The 17,880-nt window shown below is 42.6% G+C and overlaps 1 protein-coding gene across 2 annotated transcripts in view; it reads left to right on the top strand.

Annotated features, from left to right (window-relative positions):
• Positions 1-17,880, top strand: part of IGHMBP2 (immunoglobulin mu DNA binding protein 2) — a 102,407-nt gene that overhangs the window by 61,688 nt on the left and 22,839 nt on the right. For both annotated transcript variants that reach the window (XM_077460787.1, XM_077460786.1), the window contains exons 9-11: positions 446-628; positions 11,502-11,620; positions 13,806-13,900. In XM_077460787.1, the coding sequence (XP_077316913.1) occupies positions 446-628; positions 11,502-11,620; positions 13,806-13,900 (397 nt within the window). The remainder of the gene's footprint in view (positions 1-445; positions 629-11,501; positions 11,621-13,805; positions 13,901-17,880) is intronic.

Below are 17,880 nucleotides of genomic sequence, written 5' to 3'. Positions count from 1 at the left end.
CATTTTCTTTTACTTTCACCTTCAAAGATAATTATAAACGGGACAAATAAAGAGGGTGAATGTCCTTAACGGGAGCTCAGACAGCAATAGAAACTGACAGATGTTCTAATCCATCTCCTCTATCCAAAACAAAAAAAAAGTTTTGCCTTTAGTTATACTTTAAGTTAGGGGAGATAATATCCAGCAAGAACACAGCACTAAACGTGATTTAGTGTTTTAATTTGTCCCCAAACTGTTCAGACAATGAAAAAGTTATGGCTGCTGCTCTACTTTAAATATTTCTGACTGTAAGTAAGTCTTCTGTATTTGAGTATTGTGAACTGCGTGGTTTTGCATTGTACGTTCATGTTTTAGGAAGTATGTTTATTTTTTATTTTCTTGCAGTCCATGCATTGTGCACTTCACATTCTAATAATGCTCTTACCCCTGTTGTATTTTTCTTCAGGGCTGCATCCAAAGGCCTGTCTCTCAGCTTGATGGAGCGGCTAATAGACAAGTATGGGGACAGATTGGTGAGAATGCTAACAGTGCAATATCGTATGAATGACTGTATAATGCAATGGGCTTCACAAGCATTGTATGGAGGCAAGCTGACTGCGCACTCTTCTGTTGTACATCATTTGCTCAAGTAAGTTGTGATGTACATATTAGTCTCTTGTAGGAAAACCACGGTTGTATTAGGGGTAGATGTGTGCAAACTGATCAAAGATGTTTTCACCACAGGAAACCCTTTCCATGTGTACATGCAAGAATAAATATCTTATCTTAAAGAGGAAGTAAACTCTCCCACTCTGATGCTGCTTTTCATTTAGTCCATTATAATAAGTAATTATCAGACTATAGCCACTGTAATCCAGCCCAAATCACATATTACTTACTGTTTAAAGAAACATTAAAAATCTTGTTTCCAGGGGTTAGGCAGCGCCATCGTAAATATTGTTTTCTGAGTCCACAGTGGAGTGTATTTCCACCCTTACATTGAGCACTTCCTGTACTGTTAACCAAGCCTCCTTCTCAATCCAACATTTCTATGGCAACCCTGCTTCCCTGTTTATAGCTTACTTGTTCATTTCATAGTATTTACTTGTGCCAATTGTCTAATGTTTGCCTTTGTCAGACTTATCACCTTCAGCTGATAAGACTGCAGTAATGGCAAAGTTTAAACTGTATGTGAGGTCACATGGTGTGTAGGAGGAAGCTCTGAGTGATTAGCAGAGTTCAGTGGTGTGCTGTAGGAAGTCCTGATAACAGATAGATAAGCACATAGTGATGTAAATCAGGGGAGACCTGGGCATGCTCAGTGACTTCATTCTACAGAACAACAAGGATTACAACAATACTAAGCAAGCAAGGAGATATCTACAAGCAGTGCTGATTTACATGGGACAAAGCTGTGGGGGAGGGTTTACAACCACTTTAATAACGTTGTAAATACATGTTCCTTGTATATAGCAAAATTCAAAAATAAAATTTAAAAGTAAATAAATAAAAGTAAAATTAGGACTATTATTTTGGTTGCTTATGTTCTCATGAGAGATAATTTATTGTAAAGCTGGCCACACACCAGTAGAATTTCATTTTGAAAAATGTGTTTTTTTTTATTTTATTTTTTTGGAACGTGTCTTTGATTTTCCAGTGGTTAGTGGGGTCAAACGGACAATCGTTTTGACTGTAATAGGAACATTTGAAGGAGCGGGATGGAAAATTTTGCTAGCAAAAACGAAATTCTGAACGTGAATGTGGTTTTCATTCAGGAGAAAAAACGTATTTTCATACGTTGACTGATGGCAAGAAAGAATGTTCTTAAGAATTATTTTTCTTAGGAATGTTTGAACGAAAATCTAACCATGTATGGCCAGCTTAACAGAGAACAGAGATCAATGCTCAAAGGGCACAAAGCTGTAACAGACAGACAATCATAACTCAAGTTTCATTGATCTATTACTGACGCTATTAACCACTTTCAGACCGGACCATTTTGCTGGTAAATGACCAGAGGTCTTTTTACACTTTGGCACTGCGCTGCTTTAACTGGTAATTGCGCGGTCATGCAATGTTGTACCCAAACAAAATTTGCGTCCTTTTCTTCCCACAAATAGAGCTTTCTTTTGATGGTATTTGATGGCCTCTGCGATTTTTATTTTTTGCGATATAAACGTAAAAAGACCGCAAATTTTGAAAAAAAATGATATTTTCTACTTTTTGTTATTAGAAAAATCCAATAAACTCAATTTTAGTCATACATTTAGGCCAAAATGTATTCAGCCACATGTCTTTGGTAAAAAAAAAGTCAATAATTGTATATTTATTGGTTTGCGCAAAAGTTGTCACATCTACAAACTAAGGTACGTTTTCTGCAATTTACGCAGCTTTTAGTTTACGACTGCCTATCTCATTTCTTGAGGTGCTAAAATGGCAGGGCAGTACAAAACCCCCCCAAATGACCCCATTTTGGAAAGTAGACCCCCTAAGGAAATTGATAAGAGGCATGTTGAGCCCATTGAATATTTTATTTTTTTGCCTCAAGCGATTGAATAATGACAAAAAAAAAAATTTTTTTTTTTTTTTTACACAAAGTTGTCACTAAATGATATATTGCTCACACATGCTATGGGCGTATGTGAAATAACACCCCAAAATAAATTCTGCTGCTTCTCCTGAGTACGGGGATACCACATATGTGGGACTTTTTGGGAGCCTAGCCGCGTACGGGGCCCCGAAAACCAAGCACCGCCTTCAGGCTTTCTAAGGGCGTACATTTTTGAGTTCACTTCTCACTACCTATTACAGTTTTGAAGGCCATAAAATGCCAAGATGGCACAAAACCCCCACAAATGACCCCATTTTAGAAAGTAGACACCCCAAGCTATTTGCTGAGAGGCATGTTGAGTTCATGGAATATTTTATATTTTGCCACAAGTTGCGGGAAAATTACAAACTTTTTTTTTTTTTTTTTTTTTTTCACAAAGTTGTCACTAAATGATATATTGCTCACACATGCCATGGGCATATGTGAAATGACACCCCAAAATAAATTCTGCTGCTTCTCCTGAGTACGGGGATACCACATATGTGGGACTTTTTGGGAGCCTAGCCGCGTACGGGGCCCCGAAAACCAAGCACCGCCTTCAGGCTTTCTAAGGGCGTAAATTTTTGAGTTCACTTCTCACTACCTATTACAGTTTTGAAGGCCATAAAATGCCAAGATGGCACAAAACCCCCACAAATGACCCCATTTTAGAAAGTAGACACCCCAAGCTATTTGCTGAGAGGCATGTTGAGTCCATGGAATATTTTATATTTTGCCACAAGTTGCGGGAAAATTACAAACTTTTTTTTTTTTTTTTTTTTTTTTTCACAAAGTTGTCACTAAATGATATATTGCTCACGCATGCCATGGGCATATGTGAAATGACACCCCAAAATAAATTCTGCTGCTTCTCCTGAGTACGGGGATACCACATATGTGGGACTTTTTGGGAGCCTAGCCGCGTACGGGGCCCCGAAAACCAAGCACCGCCTTCAGGCTTTCTAAGGGCGTTACAGTTTTGAAGGCCATAAAATGCCAAGATGGCACAAACCCCCCCCAAATGACCCCATTTTGGAAAGTAGACACCCCTAAATTTAGGGGTACACTAGTGAGACTAGGTAATAAATGGCGGGTGCCCTGAAACTATAAAAAAACTAACCAACCAGCGTCACCTGTAACAGTTATATGGTGATCACTGGTGAAAGGGTTAACTAGGGGGCAATCAGGGGGCTTTATGCGGTAGTATATGGGGGTCCCTGGCGCTATAAAAAGCTGCGGCGAACCTAAATACCTACCTGCCTAACTAGCGTCACCTGTGACACTAATACAGCGATCAGAAAAACGATCGCTTATTAGGCTGGGTTCACACTGGAGCGATGCGGGAACGCCACGAATGCGCGGCGGGTTCCCGCATCGCATGCCTCCCGGCGGCAGTTCACACTGCCCTATGCGAACTGCTGGGAGTGTCAGTGAAATGTTACTGACACCCCCAGATCAGTTCGCATATCGCAGTGCGATCTGCAAACTCGGATCGCATGGTGTGAACACCCATGCGATCCGATTCTGCTGCGGGCCAAAAAAAGGGTCCCGTGCGAATTTGCGGCGGGTGTGGCGGGTGCGGCGGGTGCGGCGAATGGCTGAACTCGAATCGCACAGAGATCGGATGTGATTTGCACTGCAGTGCGGTGCGAATCACATCCGTTCTCATAAACCGCTGCAATGTGAACCCAGCCTTAGTGACACTGGCGACGGGGGGTGATCACGGGGTTAAACCTTTATTGGGGGGGTTAGGGGGGTACCTTAGAACTAAAGGGGGCTAACCCTAACTGCCCTAACAGTTATTAGTCACAAATGACACCCGCCGGGTGATCAGGGGGTTAAACCTTTATTAGGTAATAAATGGCGGGTGCCCTGAAACTATAAAAAATAACTAACCAACCAGCGTCACCTGTAACAGTTATATGGTGATCACTGGTGAAAGGGTTAACTAGGGGGCAATCAGGGGGCTTTATGCGGTAGTATATGGGGGTCCCTGGCGCTATAAAAAGCTGCGGCGAACCTAAATACCTACCTGCCTAACTAGCGTCACCTGTGACACTAATACGGCGATCAGAAAAATGATCGCTTATTAGGCTGGGTTCACACTGGAGCGATGCGGAAACGCCGCAAATCCGCGGCGGGTTCCCGCATCGCATGCCTCCCGGCGGCAGTTCACACTGCCCTATGCGAACTGCTGGGAGTGTCAGTGAAATGTTACTGACACCCCCAGATCAGTTCGCATATCGCAGTGCGATCTGCAAACTCGGATCGCATGGTGTGAACACCCATGCGATCCGATTCTGCTGCGGGCCAAAAAAAGGGTCCCGTGCGAATTTGCGGTGGGTGCGGCGGGTGTGGCGGGTGCGGCGGGTGCGGCGAATGGCTGAACTCGAATCGCACAGAGATCGGATGTGATTTGCACTGCAGTGCGGTGCGAATCACATTCGTTCTCATAAACCGCTGCAATGTGAACCCAGCCTTAGTGACACTGGCGACGGGGGGTGATCACGGGGTTAAACCTTTATTGGGGGGGTTAGGGGGGTACATTAGAACTAAAGGGGGCTAACTCTAACTGCCCTAACAGTTATTACAGTCACAAATGACACCAATGCAAAAAAAAAAAAAAAAAAAATGACATTGGTGTCACTGTGACTGGGGGGCAGGGGTAATTGGGGGGGTGATCGGGGGGTAAAGGGGGGGTGTGAGTGTGCCTGGCATGTTCTACTGTGTGTGTAGAGTGTTGGTGCAACTCACCGATCCGCTCTCCTCCGTGTCGGAACGAAAAATACCGACACGGAGGAGAGAATACATCACTTCCTCTCCTGTGTTTACATTACAGGAGAGGAAGTGATGTCACGGGGGATTCCTATTCGTCGGGAGCGATCGCGAGGGGGTGGCCATGAACGAATGGCCGTCCCCTCGTCCGGGATCGCTCCCGCACGAATACCGACCGCCGCAGGCACCGGGCGGGGGCCCGATCGGGCCCCCGACCCGCGGGAGGCAAGGGACGTACATGTACGCCAATATGCCTGCCCGTGCCATGCTATCGACGTACATCGTCGTGCGGCGGTCGGCAACTGGTTAATGATTAGAACTACTTATTAAGGGCCCTTTTACACTGATGCGATATTACCCTGTGAAAAACAAATACATTCCCATAGGATTTAAAGGGAAATTTCGCACCACTGCGCTGCATCTTTGGTGCGCTTTTCAAAACTACACCAAAAATGCAGCTTCCCGTTTGCGTTTTTGGTGCGCTTTTTTTTCTAGCCACATGTCCATGTTTCTACAGGTTCATGCGAACCAGAAAATACACCAAAAATGCACCAAAAACACACATGCATTTTTAAAAAATTTTTTTTTTCAACAGAGCATTTTGAAAGCCCCCTTAAGGAAAGCTGTCATAAAAGAAACGCACGGGGTTTGATTTACTAAAGCTGGAGAATGCCAAATGTGGTGCAGCACTCCATAGAAACCAATCAGATTTTTTTTTTTTTTTTTTTGTGTCGGCTTAATTGAACAAGCTGAAGTTAGAAGCTGATTGGCTATCATGCACAGCTGCACCAGACTTTGCACTCTCCAGTTTAGTAACCCTATAGGCTGCCTTTGCTAACTAAAATGGAAAAGGTATTCAGAGCAGCTTTATTTCCTGTGTACGTGTTTTGGATAAATGATTCATGAATTGTCAAAGCCAATTAGCAGCTGAAGCCCGCTGTTAACCCTGAGCGTTTATTGTTTTTAACCCATTCAGATCTGAGACTTTGCAATTTCCCATTACCTGAAATGCATTGGCTTGTCCTTTTTTTATTTATTTATTTTTTATGAGAAAACAAACTCTTCATGATTTTGCAACCATTGGTCAGACGCATGTTTTTTCCCCGACCTTGTGGGAAATATATGTAGCATTTTATGCTAAATTGAAATTTCATTGAAGTAATCGTGTTCTAAGGGACCTACAATTGTGCTCATAAGTTTACACACCCTGGCAGAGTTTATGATTTCTTGGGCATTTTTCAGAGAATATGAATGATAACCCAAAAAATTTCTTTCACTCATGGTTAGTGTTTTGGCTGAAGCCATTTATTATCAATCAACTGTGTTTACTCTTTTTGAAAATCATAATGGGAACAGAAACTACCCAAATGACCCTGTCCAAAAGCTTACATACCCCAGTTCTTAATACCATGTATTTTCCCCCTTTAGTCCCGGAGGACTTTTTACAATTTGGCACTGCGCTGCTTTAACTGGTAATTGCAAATTATTATTTTTTTTCTTCATTTTCAACATTTTCAAAAACTTATTCTGCTGTAGCCAATGAAATGTCTACCTGGATCTGGCCTTGGCCTTGTGTTTTGGATCATTGTCATGTTGGAATGTCCAGGTACGTCCCATGCGCAGCTTCCTGGCTGATGAATGCAAATGTTCCTCCGGTATTTTTTGATAACTTACTGCATTCATCTTGCCATCAATTTTGATCAAATTTCCTGTGCCTTTGTAGCTCACACATCCCCAAAACATCAGCAATCCACCTCCATGTTTCACAGTAGGAATGTGGTGTACCTTTCATCATAGGCCTTGTTGACTCCTCTCCAAATGAAGCATTTATAGTTATGGCCAAAAAGGTCAATTTGGTCTCATCACGCCAAATTACTTTGTGCCAGAAGTTTTTTTTATTTTTTTAATTTTTTTTTTAAATTCTTTTTATTCGTTTTAAAAGAAAAAGTACAGAACATAGCCTCGGGGCATTCCCCGGCTCACACAATACAACACAACAGGTAAGGCAGAACACCTACAAAACTATCCGCCTAACCCAAAGAACATACAACAACAAAACCCCATAGCTTGCTGCTAAAATTGACAGGAGCAATGTAAGTCTCAGTAATTAACCTTAAGCGTAATGATGCACTATAGGCAGTCTACCAACAGAGATCTACAAGTGGGCGTCAATCGGATACTCAGGCATCCCAAACGCTACCCTAGAGAGAACTTACCAGAGGAGTTGTCTACTGGATAGATTAGGTTGATAACCCAACAGGGCTGTCCCGCTCCCCAATCGTTGTCTCAGACTCCAACCAGATATTCCAAACCTTCTGAAACTTCTGAGGGCAACCCCGGATGGAATATGCTTCTTTGTACAGTGGTATTGCAAGGTTAACTAATGATTTCCATGCACTCAGGGTGAGGGTCGCTGTAGGGGCCCTCCACCGAAGCACAACAAGTTTCCTCGCATAGTAGAGTAGCAGCCCCAGCAATGTGCGGACTGCCCGCGAGGGAACCAAAGCATCCACCAACCCAAGCAGACATATCTCCGCCGTCTGAGGTATAGGGATCGTTGTCAGCTCAGCAATAAAAGAGAGTATGCTTGACCAATAACGTTGAACCACGGGGCAAGCCCAAATCATATGAATGTACCCCGCCAAATCCGCTCCACAGCGCTAGCACTGTGACGAAGAGTCAGGGTAAATCCTATGAAGTCTACATGGGGTGTAATAAAATGTATGCAGTATTTTAAATTTAATTAGCCGATCTCTTGAGGAGATCAAATGTCTAAAGGGGGAGTCCCAAATGTCCTCCCAGTCCTCCCCATCCAATCCCGGCAGCTCCTCCACCCAGAATTCCCTAAGTTTTTCCAATCCACTATGAACCGAGGGCTGCAAAGCCTTGTAGATCATGGACAGTGGTTTAAGCAGCGACTCCTGACGTAGAAGCGTCTCCATACTAGACTGGTATAAGGTCAGGGGCGAACCACCAAACTGAGTCCCAAACGCATGACGAAGCTGCAGGAATCGGAAGAAGTACACATTGGGTAAATTAAACCTAGATTTAAGCTGGTCAAATGTCAGCAATGCACCATTCTCACAAACGTGGTGTAGACACCGAACGCCCCTTGACGCCCACACAATCGGATCCGGAATAGAGTAGAATTCAGGTAGGGAGGGATTGAGCCACAATGGAGTATTAGGAGAGAGCACCCGGGGCCCAGTCAGCCGGTGGCCACACACCCCAGACCACGCCCTCAGCACCGTCCTCATCGAGATTGTGAGAGGATGCGGAGCTCGGGGGCCCCTAAATAAAATGTTCCGCAGTGCTTCGAATGAGCCCACAATGGAGGCCTCCAAGGCAACAGCTGCGTTGGTGGCATCCGAGGTAAGCCAGCCGTGGGCATGCGTGAGCATCGCTGCTATAAAGTAGAGAAAAAAATTAGGGCACGCTAGGCCCCCCTGCGTCCAAGGTCTCTGTAATATGGACAAGCGGAATCGGGGAGGCGTGGCGCCCCACAAGAAACTGGAAATGTGTGAGTCCAGTCGCCGAAAAAGAATTTTGGGTATCCACGTTGGAGAACGGCGCATTACATATAGGAGAGGGGGAAGCAATTTCATTTTAATTAAATTAATTTGACCTATTAACGTAAGGGGGAGGTTGGCCCACACTTTGAGCCTATTCTGTGTGGTTTGTAGGATGGGAAGAAGACTAAGTTTACAAAAATCCTGTACCCTGGGAGAAATGATGACACCAAGATACTTAATTTGCCCCGCCCACTGTAGCGGAAGGGAGGGGTCAGCCAGCCTCCCAGCATCTGGGTCCACTGGCAGGATCTGGGACTTGTCCCAGTTAACCCTCAGGCCCGACACATCCGCAAAGCGCGATAAAAGCTCCAACGCCGCCCGGAGGGACGGGCCGGGATCCCGGAGGAAGAGAATAATATCATCAGCGTACAGTGCAATCTTTTCCTCCAAGGATCCCACCCGCACCCCCCGAACGTCGTCCGAGGATCGCAGCGCAACCGCTAAGGGCTCCACAATCAAGGAAAAAAGGGCCGGGGACAGAGGGCACCCCTGCCGGGTACCCCTCTCCACCGGAAACGGAGAGGACTGTGCCAGAAGTTTTGAGGCTTGTCTCTGTGCTGTTTGGCCACAAAGTATCCTGCTTATAATAAGCCAAACAGCACAGAGACAAGCCTCAAACCTTCTGGCACAAAGTAATTTGGCGTGAGGAGACCAAATTGACCTTTTTGGCCATAAAGTATCCTGCTTATAATAAGCCAAAAAGGTCAATTTGGTCTCCTCACGCAAAATTACTTTGTGCCAGAAGGTTTGAGGCTTGTCTCTGTGCTGTTTGGCTTATTATAAGCGGGATACTTTGTGGCATTTGCATAGTAATGGCTTTCTTTTGGTGACTTGACCATGCAGCCCATCTTTCTTCAAGAGCATGTTTTCAGAGAATCCTGTATTTCACCTGAAGTTATTTGTGGGTTTTTTCTTTGCATCCCTAGCAATTTCCTGATCGTTGTGGCTGAAATTTTAGTTGGTCTACCTGACCGTGGTTTGGTTTCAGCACAACCTCTCATTTTCCACTTCTTGTTTAGTTTGAACACTGCTGATTGGCATTCTCAATTCCTTGAATATCTTTTTATACCCCTTTCTTGTTTTATACAGTTCAACTACCTTTTCCCGCAGATCCTTTGACAATTCTTTTGCTTTCCCCATGACTCAGAACCCAGAAATCTCAGTGCAGCACTGGATGAAAGATGCAAGGGTCTGTCAGGAGTCCAGAAACTCATTGGCCTTTTATACACACACTAATTACAAGCAAACAGATTACAGGTGAGGATGGTTACCTTTTTAATAGCCATTCAAACCCCTTTGTGTCAACTTGTATGGATGTTATGAGGCCAAAATCACCAGGGTATGAAAACATTTGATCAGGGTCATTTGGGTAGTGTCTGTTGCCATTATGATTTAAAAAGAGTAAACACAGTTGATTAATAATAAATGGCTTCAGCCAAACACCAACCATGAGTGTAAGAAATGTTTTTGTGTTATTCATATTCTCTGAAAAATGGCCAAGAAATCATAAACTCTGCCAGGGTATGTAAACTTATTAGAACAACTGTATGTAGACTAAGAGTACTCTTTTCTTGCCAACTATCATGCTGCACTATTAACTTCAGTACCTTCTGATGCTAATATATATATTTTTTTTTAAGTATGCAAATCAATGACGACATTCATCTGGGTCAATGCATCAGAAAGTGATGGGGTCCATAGTACAGCCAGGCAACTCGCATTTTCAAAAAGCTGTCAGCCTATATATTTTTCCTTCCACTAATAATTTTTTTATAAAGAACTCTGTTAAGCAATATTTATATCTAAACTGGCCATTTACCAGTCATAATAGGATTATAAGCAGCAATGTCTGAATGACACTTACTTTTTATGGTGTTCCAATGCTTCTAAACTGTTAAGTAATTTCCTTTCAGTCCCTTGATGTAATGCAAGCTTAGAGAGTAGTGGAGAGAGTTTAAACACAACCTTTGAAAGAATTTTAGGCACTGGACTTGCCAGCCTGTTGCAGGGAAAAAAGATAAACCAGTCAATTGTTGGTTGTGATTTGTATTAGGAAAAGTTTGTTCTTTTTTGATCAATATGCTGTTTTTTGGTTTTTTTTGTTAATTAGACTTAAGTTCTCTGCATATTGTTGTAGACCTGAAATGTGTATGTACAAACAAAAACAAAATCAATACAGTCATTATGTGTAAATTAGGGTTTCTATGGATGATTGTATAGAAGCAGCAGTTTGGTTAGATGCCATGCAACATATTGTTATAGGTCATGTGATAACTAACCACACTGGGTATCCTGTCTCTGGCAGCAACAAAATTGCTAAAGAGTCTCATAACCTGCTGCTACAATCAGCATAAATGTTAGAGAATCTCACTCTCCAGTGAGGGAGTAAGAATGGTGTAAACATTTGCTAGTTTGGGCAACAAAGGTGCAATGCTGTAGAAGGTGAACATTCTCTCTGCTCTGTCTGCAATCCTGTCACAACAGGTTCATTAATGTGATATTGGCCTAGAATATTATAATGTATGCACTTTGCATGAATAAGTTTGAGGTATTTACTATTGCTTTTTTTTTCCTGAACATCCTAGAGATTTGCCTGGGGTGACATTAACTGATGAGACCAGTATACCGTTACTACTTATAGACACGGCACACTGCGGGCTGTTTGAGATGGAAGTTGAAGATGAGCAGTCAAAAGGGAATCCAGGTAATAAAGAGTCTTAAACCCGAATTAACCTTTACCAGAAAAATTGCTTATGCTGATAAGGGGGGTCTGTAGATAAAAAACAAACTCTGCAGCTTTTTCTAAAGTAAAATTATGCCCTTGCTATAGGTGTAGAACATTTACGTACCTCCATGAAGGCTTGCCTGAAAACTCCCTGGGACGTTGCTAAGCGAGGCTCAGCTATTACTGTTCACCTTCACCATCATAGGAGTGAGCTTTTTCCTCATCACATGGGTTTTCTCTCCCCTGATGCTGTAGCTCTGAGCTCAGAGTTTGAGAGCTCACTCCTTTGATAGTGAAGGTGAAAAGTAATAGCTGGGCCTTGCTTAGCAATGTCCTAGCAACATCCTGGGAAGTTTCAAGTCAGGTTTCTTGAGGTATGTAAATGGCCTACTCCTACAGCAAGGGCATTATTCAACTTTAGTTAAAGCTGCACAGTTTGATTTTATATCTACAGATGCCACTTATCTGCGTATGCAGGTTTTTGGTAAAAGTGAACTAACCCTTTTAAGTATTTATCTCTCACTTTCACAAAATCTTTCTGAGACTATTTTTCTCTGTACACCAAAAGAGAGCTGGTCTTAATTAGCTCCACTTTCAGTGCAAGACAATGTAAAAGCGGTGCATTTAACATGACACAATGTAAAAGTGGCGCATAGAACTACCCGAACTTGGTGCATGAGTCGCCGTCAGAACCAAAGTGTCGCAAATGCTTCTTGAATTTGGCACAATACATTAACAAGAGGGATTGATACCAGAAAAGTGGTGCAGCAGCTTTATTGAATTCTCCCCACAGTGTTCTGTGGTTGGAGAGGGGCTGATGAATGTCACAATCCCCCCTTCCCCATCACAGAATTTGAATTTGGTGAAAAGAATACAAAACCTTTTATGAATGGTGGAGTGTGAGTGAATCGCATAGCCTTTATGGTGTGCGCTGTATGAGAGCCAGAAGTGTAAGCCCTTGTACACACGGTCGGAGAATCCGTCGGAATGAGTCTTATCGGACCGTGTCGTCGGATCATCTGACTGTGTGTGGTATGCATCGGACTGATTCCGTCGGAATATCCGTCGGACCCAATTTTCCAACATGTTGGAAATATTTCCAGACCAACTGGGCCGATCAAACATACTCCGATCATGTGTAGAGAATTTTGATCGGACCAAGTGCCACGCATGCTCAGATCAAATTCCTACATCAAAGCTATTGGCTACTAGCCTGAATGTAGTCCCATCGTAACGAAATTACTTCATCACATTCTGAAAGATCGGATTTTTTCACCAACTTTGTCCGACCGCGTGTATGCAACAGTTTCGGACAAGATCCGACGGAGAAGATCCGACGGGCAAAATCCGACGGATTTGGTTGTGGAAATCTCTGACCATGTGTACAGGGGCTAAGTCTCGGCTCCTCAAATGCAGCACATACGGCTTTTTTACACTTGCTTCAAAAATGTGGCATTGGACAGGCTTTTAAAAAAAAAAAAATCAAAAACACATCAAAAAGCATGTTGAAGTGATAGGTCCTTTAATGTCTGTTGAAGTCGAAGCAAGTGTAAATGAGGCCTTGCTCTATTGTTGCAACTGAATGAAACCAATGCAGCAACCATCCACACTTTGGACACACACCTCATTAGAGGTGATTTATTGGTACATAGCAAATATATAAAAAAAAATTTTTTCCTAGAGTTCAACATCAAACATTGGCATTTTTTAATAAAATACTGGTTTCATCCTCTTTTTACATCTTGGTTCTGTTGATCTCCTCCAGTCTTGTTCAGCCACTATCTGTCCATATGCCTACTCACCAGAATCAGCTGCACATCATTGCTCTGGTTAGTTTACCAATTGTGACAATGGTGGACCATACCTGCACAATGTATGCCAAGGAAGGCTACTGGTAGTCTTCATCAGGAATGCATGTGAGAGGGTGACAGCACAGAAGCACAATTGAGAGACAGCTGACACCCAGAAGAAGTGCCTGAACAAGGACCGTTACAAGAGGATCACCAGACATTTTTTTTAATGAAAGCTGTGGATTTACATAGATTAAAAGCAACTTTTTCAATTTATATTAACATGATAAGGCTTATATAAGATTTCAGTGACTGGGTGTAGAACTATTTGAGTTGCATACAAGAATTCATGGCCTTGCTTTTTCTCTTGCCAGGTGAGGTGCGGCTGGTGGACTCTCACATTCAGGCACTGACTAGTGCTGGTTTGAAAGCTCGGGATATTGCTGTAATATCCCCTTACAACCTGCAGGTGAGGACACTTATTTAAGCAGAACCCTCCTAAGCATCATTTTGCATCTGAACTGCCCACAAGAGCTTTGATACAGTTTTAGAAATGAGAACCTATGTTCTCATTTCTAATACTGTATTTTGTTTATTAACTTAGGGATGTTCGTGGCCCTAATAAGTCAAACAAATGTGAAAGAATTTAAAAAAATAAGGACTTTTTTTTATTTTCTGCTATAAAATACACACAATAAGAAAATGTAAAAAATGTAATTTCTTTATCAATTTAGGCCAATTTGTATTCTGCTACATATTTTTTGGTGAAAAAAACCCCAATAAACGTATATTGATTGGTTTGCGCAAAAGTTATAGCGTCTACAAAATAGGAGATAGATTCATGGCATTTTTATTAAAAAATAAATTTAAAAAAATCATTTTTTTAACTAGTAATGGCGGTGATCTGTGAATTTTAGCGGGACTGCAACATTGCAGCGGTCAGATCGGACATCTAACTGACATTTTTGGGAACCGGTGACATTATTACTGATCAGTGCTACATTATTATTGATCAGTGCTAAAAATATGCACTGACATTGTACTAATGGCACTGGCATGGAAGGGGTTAACATTGGCCGATCAAAGGGTTAAATGTGTTCCCTCACTCTATGTTCTAACTGTATGGGGAATGGGCTGCCTGGAACAACACACAGATCCAGTCTTCCTGCATGCAGAAAGACTGGATCTGTGTGCCATCCCCTGTCAGAACGGAGATCTGCCTTAACTATGGCAGATCCCCATTCTGTCACTGTGGGTAACGATCGCCGGCGGACATCGAGTCGGCCAGACCCACTGATTGGCTCCCTTGCTAGCCAATGGGCGCGTGCGCCCAAAGATCGCCTTGTACGAGCCCGACGTACACCTACGGTGATTTACGCAGCCGAGCCAGCCTGCCCGTAGTATAACTGCGGCGGCTGGTCAGCAAGTGGTTAACTTACTGCTTTCTTTGCAGTAACGTAAAAAATCTGCAAGCGATTTCCCCCCCACAGCCCCCCCTAAATACATACCTGAGCCCGATCTCAATTCAGCGATCTGCGCGAGATGGGGCTCTCTATGCTCTCTCGCTCTTCATTGGCTCAGATACAGCAGTAGGAGCAATTGGCTCCTGCTGCTATCATTCATAGAAGGAACTGGACCGAACCCCACTCCTTGTGTCTTATGATGACCAGGCAGGACTTGGGAATGAGCACACGATTTCCCCCATAGCAAGCGACCTGCTATGGGGGCACTCAGCGGGGTGATGCAAGGAACTCCAGCGGGGGACCAGAGAAGAGCAGGAACAGGGCTGCGCTGTGCAAAACCACTGCACAGAGCAGGCTAGTATAACATGTTTGTTTTAATAATAAAATGATAAAATTAAGCAAAAAGCTTTAATGTCACTTTAAACATTGATAATATGGAACTAAAATCGAAAAGGAAAGATTCACTATGTTATAAGGAACATTTAAAAATGCTGACTGTGCCTAAGCAGTATCCTAAAAAATCGATCTTTTGTCTAAAATTCCTTCTGAAAAATACATAGTGCACTTCCTGGTATGTGAGTGTGCCTAGGCACTCTTGTATCTACAGTTAACTGTAAATCTGCAGTGTGAGATCCAAGGCACTGCTGCCTCTGTCTGCAAGTCACAGGAGATTTGGAGTGGGACTTATGGATGTTACTACTGTGCTGCTACACTGTTTTTACCAAGATGGTCCCCTTCAAACAGTGAAGAATAAGGCACTGTAAGTATTAGGGAAAATTCAGCTACAGGGAGAGCACAGACTATTGTTAATTAGTCCTTTGCCCTATTATAGTCTGCCTAATTTTTCAGTGCACAGCTTCCAGAATTTAGTTCCTCTTTAATAAAGGAGCAATTAAAATAGAAAAAGCTCTTCTATTATGTTTCAATAGTAGATATCCTTCCTTTGTTTTATGTTAGCCATGATTATGCAATGGTGGAAGTGCTTAAAAACAAAGCACAGCTCCAACTAATGTAGGCCATACATGGGTCGAATTCTGAATACATTTTCTTTTGAAAATCAGAAATGTTTAGCATTTTGTGATCTGATTCCACCATTGATTTCGAATTTAGACCAATGTAGCCTTCAATTTCACCTCCTGTTGCTACAGAAAATAATTTTCATGGCTGGGAATCTTCTTTTCTTTCCAGGAATTTTTTTCATACGCTTTTCTTTTTTGATTACATTCATCGCACAATTATCCTATCCTATTACTGCAGGGTGTGTATAGAGGATAGATCAACCGCTTGCAACCCTCCCGCTGTAGATCCCCGGCTGTGCTACGATTGACTGCAGTATCAACTGCTGATTGGTCGCCAGCACCTGCCATTTGGCTCTGGACATTGAAGAAGAGAGCCCTGTATGAGTAAACAAACACAGTACTCTCTTCTGACAGCAGAACATTGCTTAGTAAAAAAAAAAAACACACACAGTAACACATGTTGGCCAGTGTCAATACAGTGACCGTGCATATTTTTAGCACTGATCACTGTATTGGTGTCACTGGTCCCCAAAAAAAGTGTCTGATGTTTGATTTGTCTGCCGCAATATTACAGTCCCGCTATAAGTCGCTGATTGCCTCCATTACTAGTAAAAAGAGTTTTAAAATTCCATAAATATATCTAAGTTTGTAGATGCTCTAACTTTTGCATAAACCAATCAATATACACTTATTGGGATTTTCCTTTTACCAAAGATATGTAGCAGAATACATTTTGGCCTAAATTGATGAAAAAAATTAGATTTTACGTTTCTTTATTGGATATGTTTTATAGCAGAAAGTAAAAAATATTTTTTAAGTTTCAAAATTGTCGGTCTTTTTTTGTTTACTGCGCAAAAAATAAAAACAGGTGATCAAATAACACCAAAATAAAGCTCTGTTTGTGGGAAAAAGACATACATTTTATTTGGGTACAGTGTCACATGACCACGCAATTGTCAGGTAAAATAACAGTGCCATATCGCAAAGAATGACCTGGTCATGAAGGGGGATAAATCTTCCAGAGCTAAAGTGGTTAAGTTGGCCACAAAAAACTCAAATTTCAGCTGATTCCTGGTGAACCAACCAAAATTTAAGCCATGGGGGCCCCTGCAAGCACCACCAGACTTTTGCTTTAAAGATGAAGTAAACCCTGATGGGTTTTACTTCCTCTTTTGCTCCCGGCAAAGCCTGCAAATGAAAAGCATAACGGGCTAGTATGCGTAGCATACTAGTCCATTATGTGACACTTACCTGCAAAAGAATCCAGCACTGTCGCCTGTGTAGGCAGCGTCCATCTTCTCACCCTTCTTCCTCCCGCGCCGCAGACTCCGGCTCTGTGATGCGCTGGAGCCGCGTGACGTCACTCCTGAGCATGCGCATGATAACGGCACACTCTAGGGAAGAAACGGCACAGAGTTTCCTTTCTTCCCAGCGCATGCGCCGTTGACGTTTTCGGCAGACTACAGGTGAAATCTCTCCTAAACGGTGCACGTTTACGAGATATTTACACTAACTATAGGTAAGCCTTATTCTAGGCTTACCTATAGGTAGAAGTAACAAAAAAAGGGTTTACAACCACTTTAAAAATCATCTGAGCCCGATAAAAAAAAAAAATGATTGGCCAAACAGTGACTGCATCCTGCAGAGTACATCGGAGTCAAGGGAGTTCTCCAGAGTGCTCTCTGCATAAGGCTGCAGTGCAGAAAAGGATCAGAGCCTTGTCATATGATTTATCTGAGCCCTGGATCATTCACTAAAATGAAGGGGGCCTCTTAAAGCAAGCAAAGCAGAGAACGCGTTTTTTTTAAATTTATTTTATTATTTTTTTTTTTACACAAGGCCTTATCGCTTAATAAATCTGCCCCTTCGCGTGTGTACTGTTTATATGTGTAGTCTGAGTTCTGGTCATAGAACTGGTCTATGCTTAACTAATTTGTGGGAAGAACATCATGTATATCGAATGAGCA

The sequence above is a fragment of the Lithobates pipiens genome, unplaced genomic scaffold (genome assembly GCF_037356315.1).
Source record: "Lithobates pipiens isolate NorthernLeopardFrog02 unplaced genomic scaffold, aLitPip1_a1.2 Scaffold_10, whole genome shotgun sequence".
Classification (NCBI taxonomy): domain Eukaryota; kingdom Metazoa; phylum Chordata; class Amphibia; order Anura; family Ranidae; genus Lithobates; species Lithobates pipiens.
This window is presented reverse-complemented; position numbering and strand designations above follow the sequence as displayed.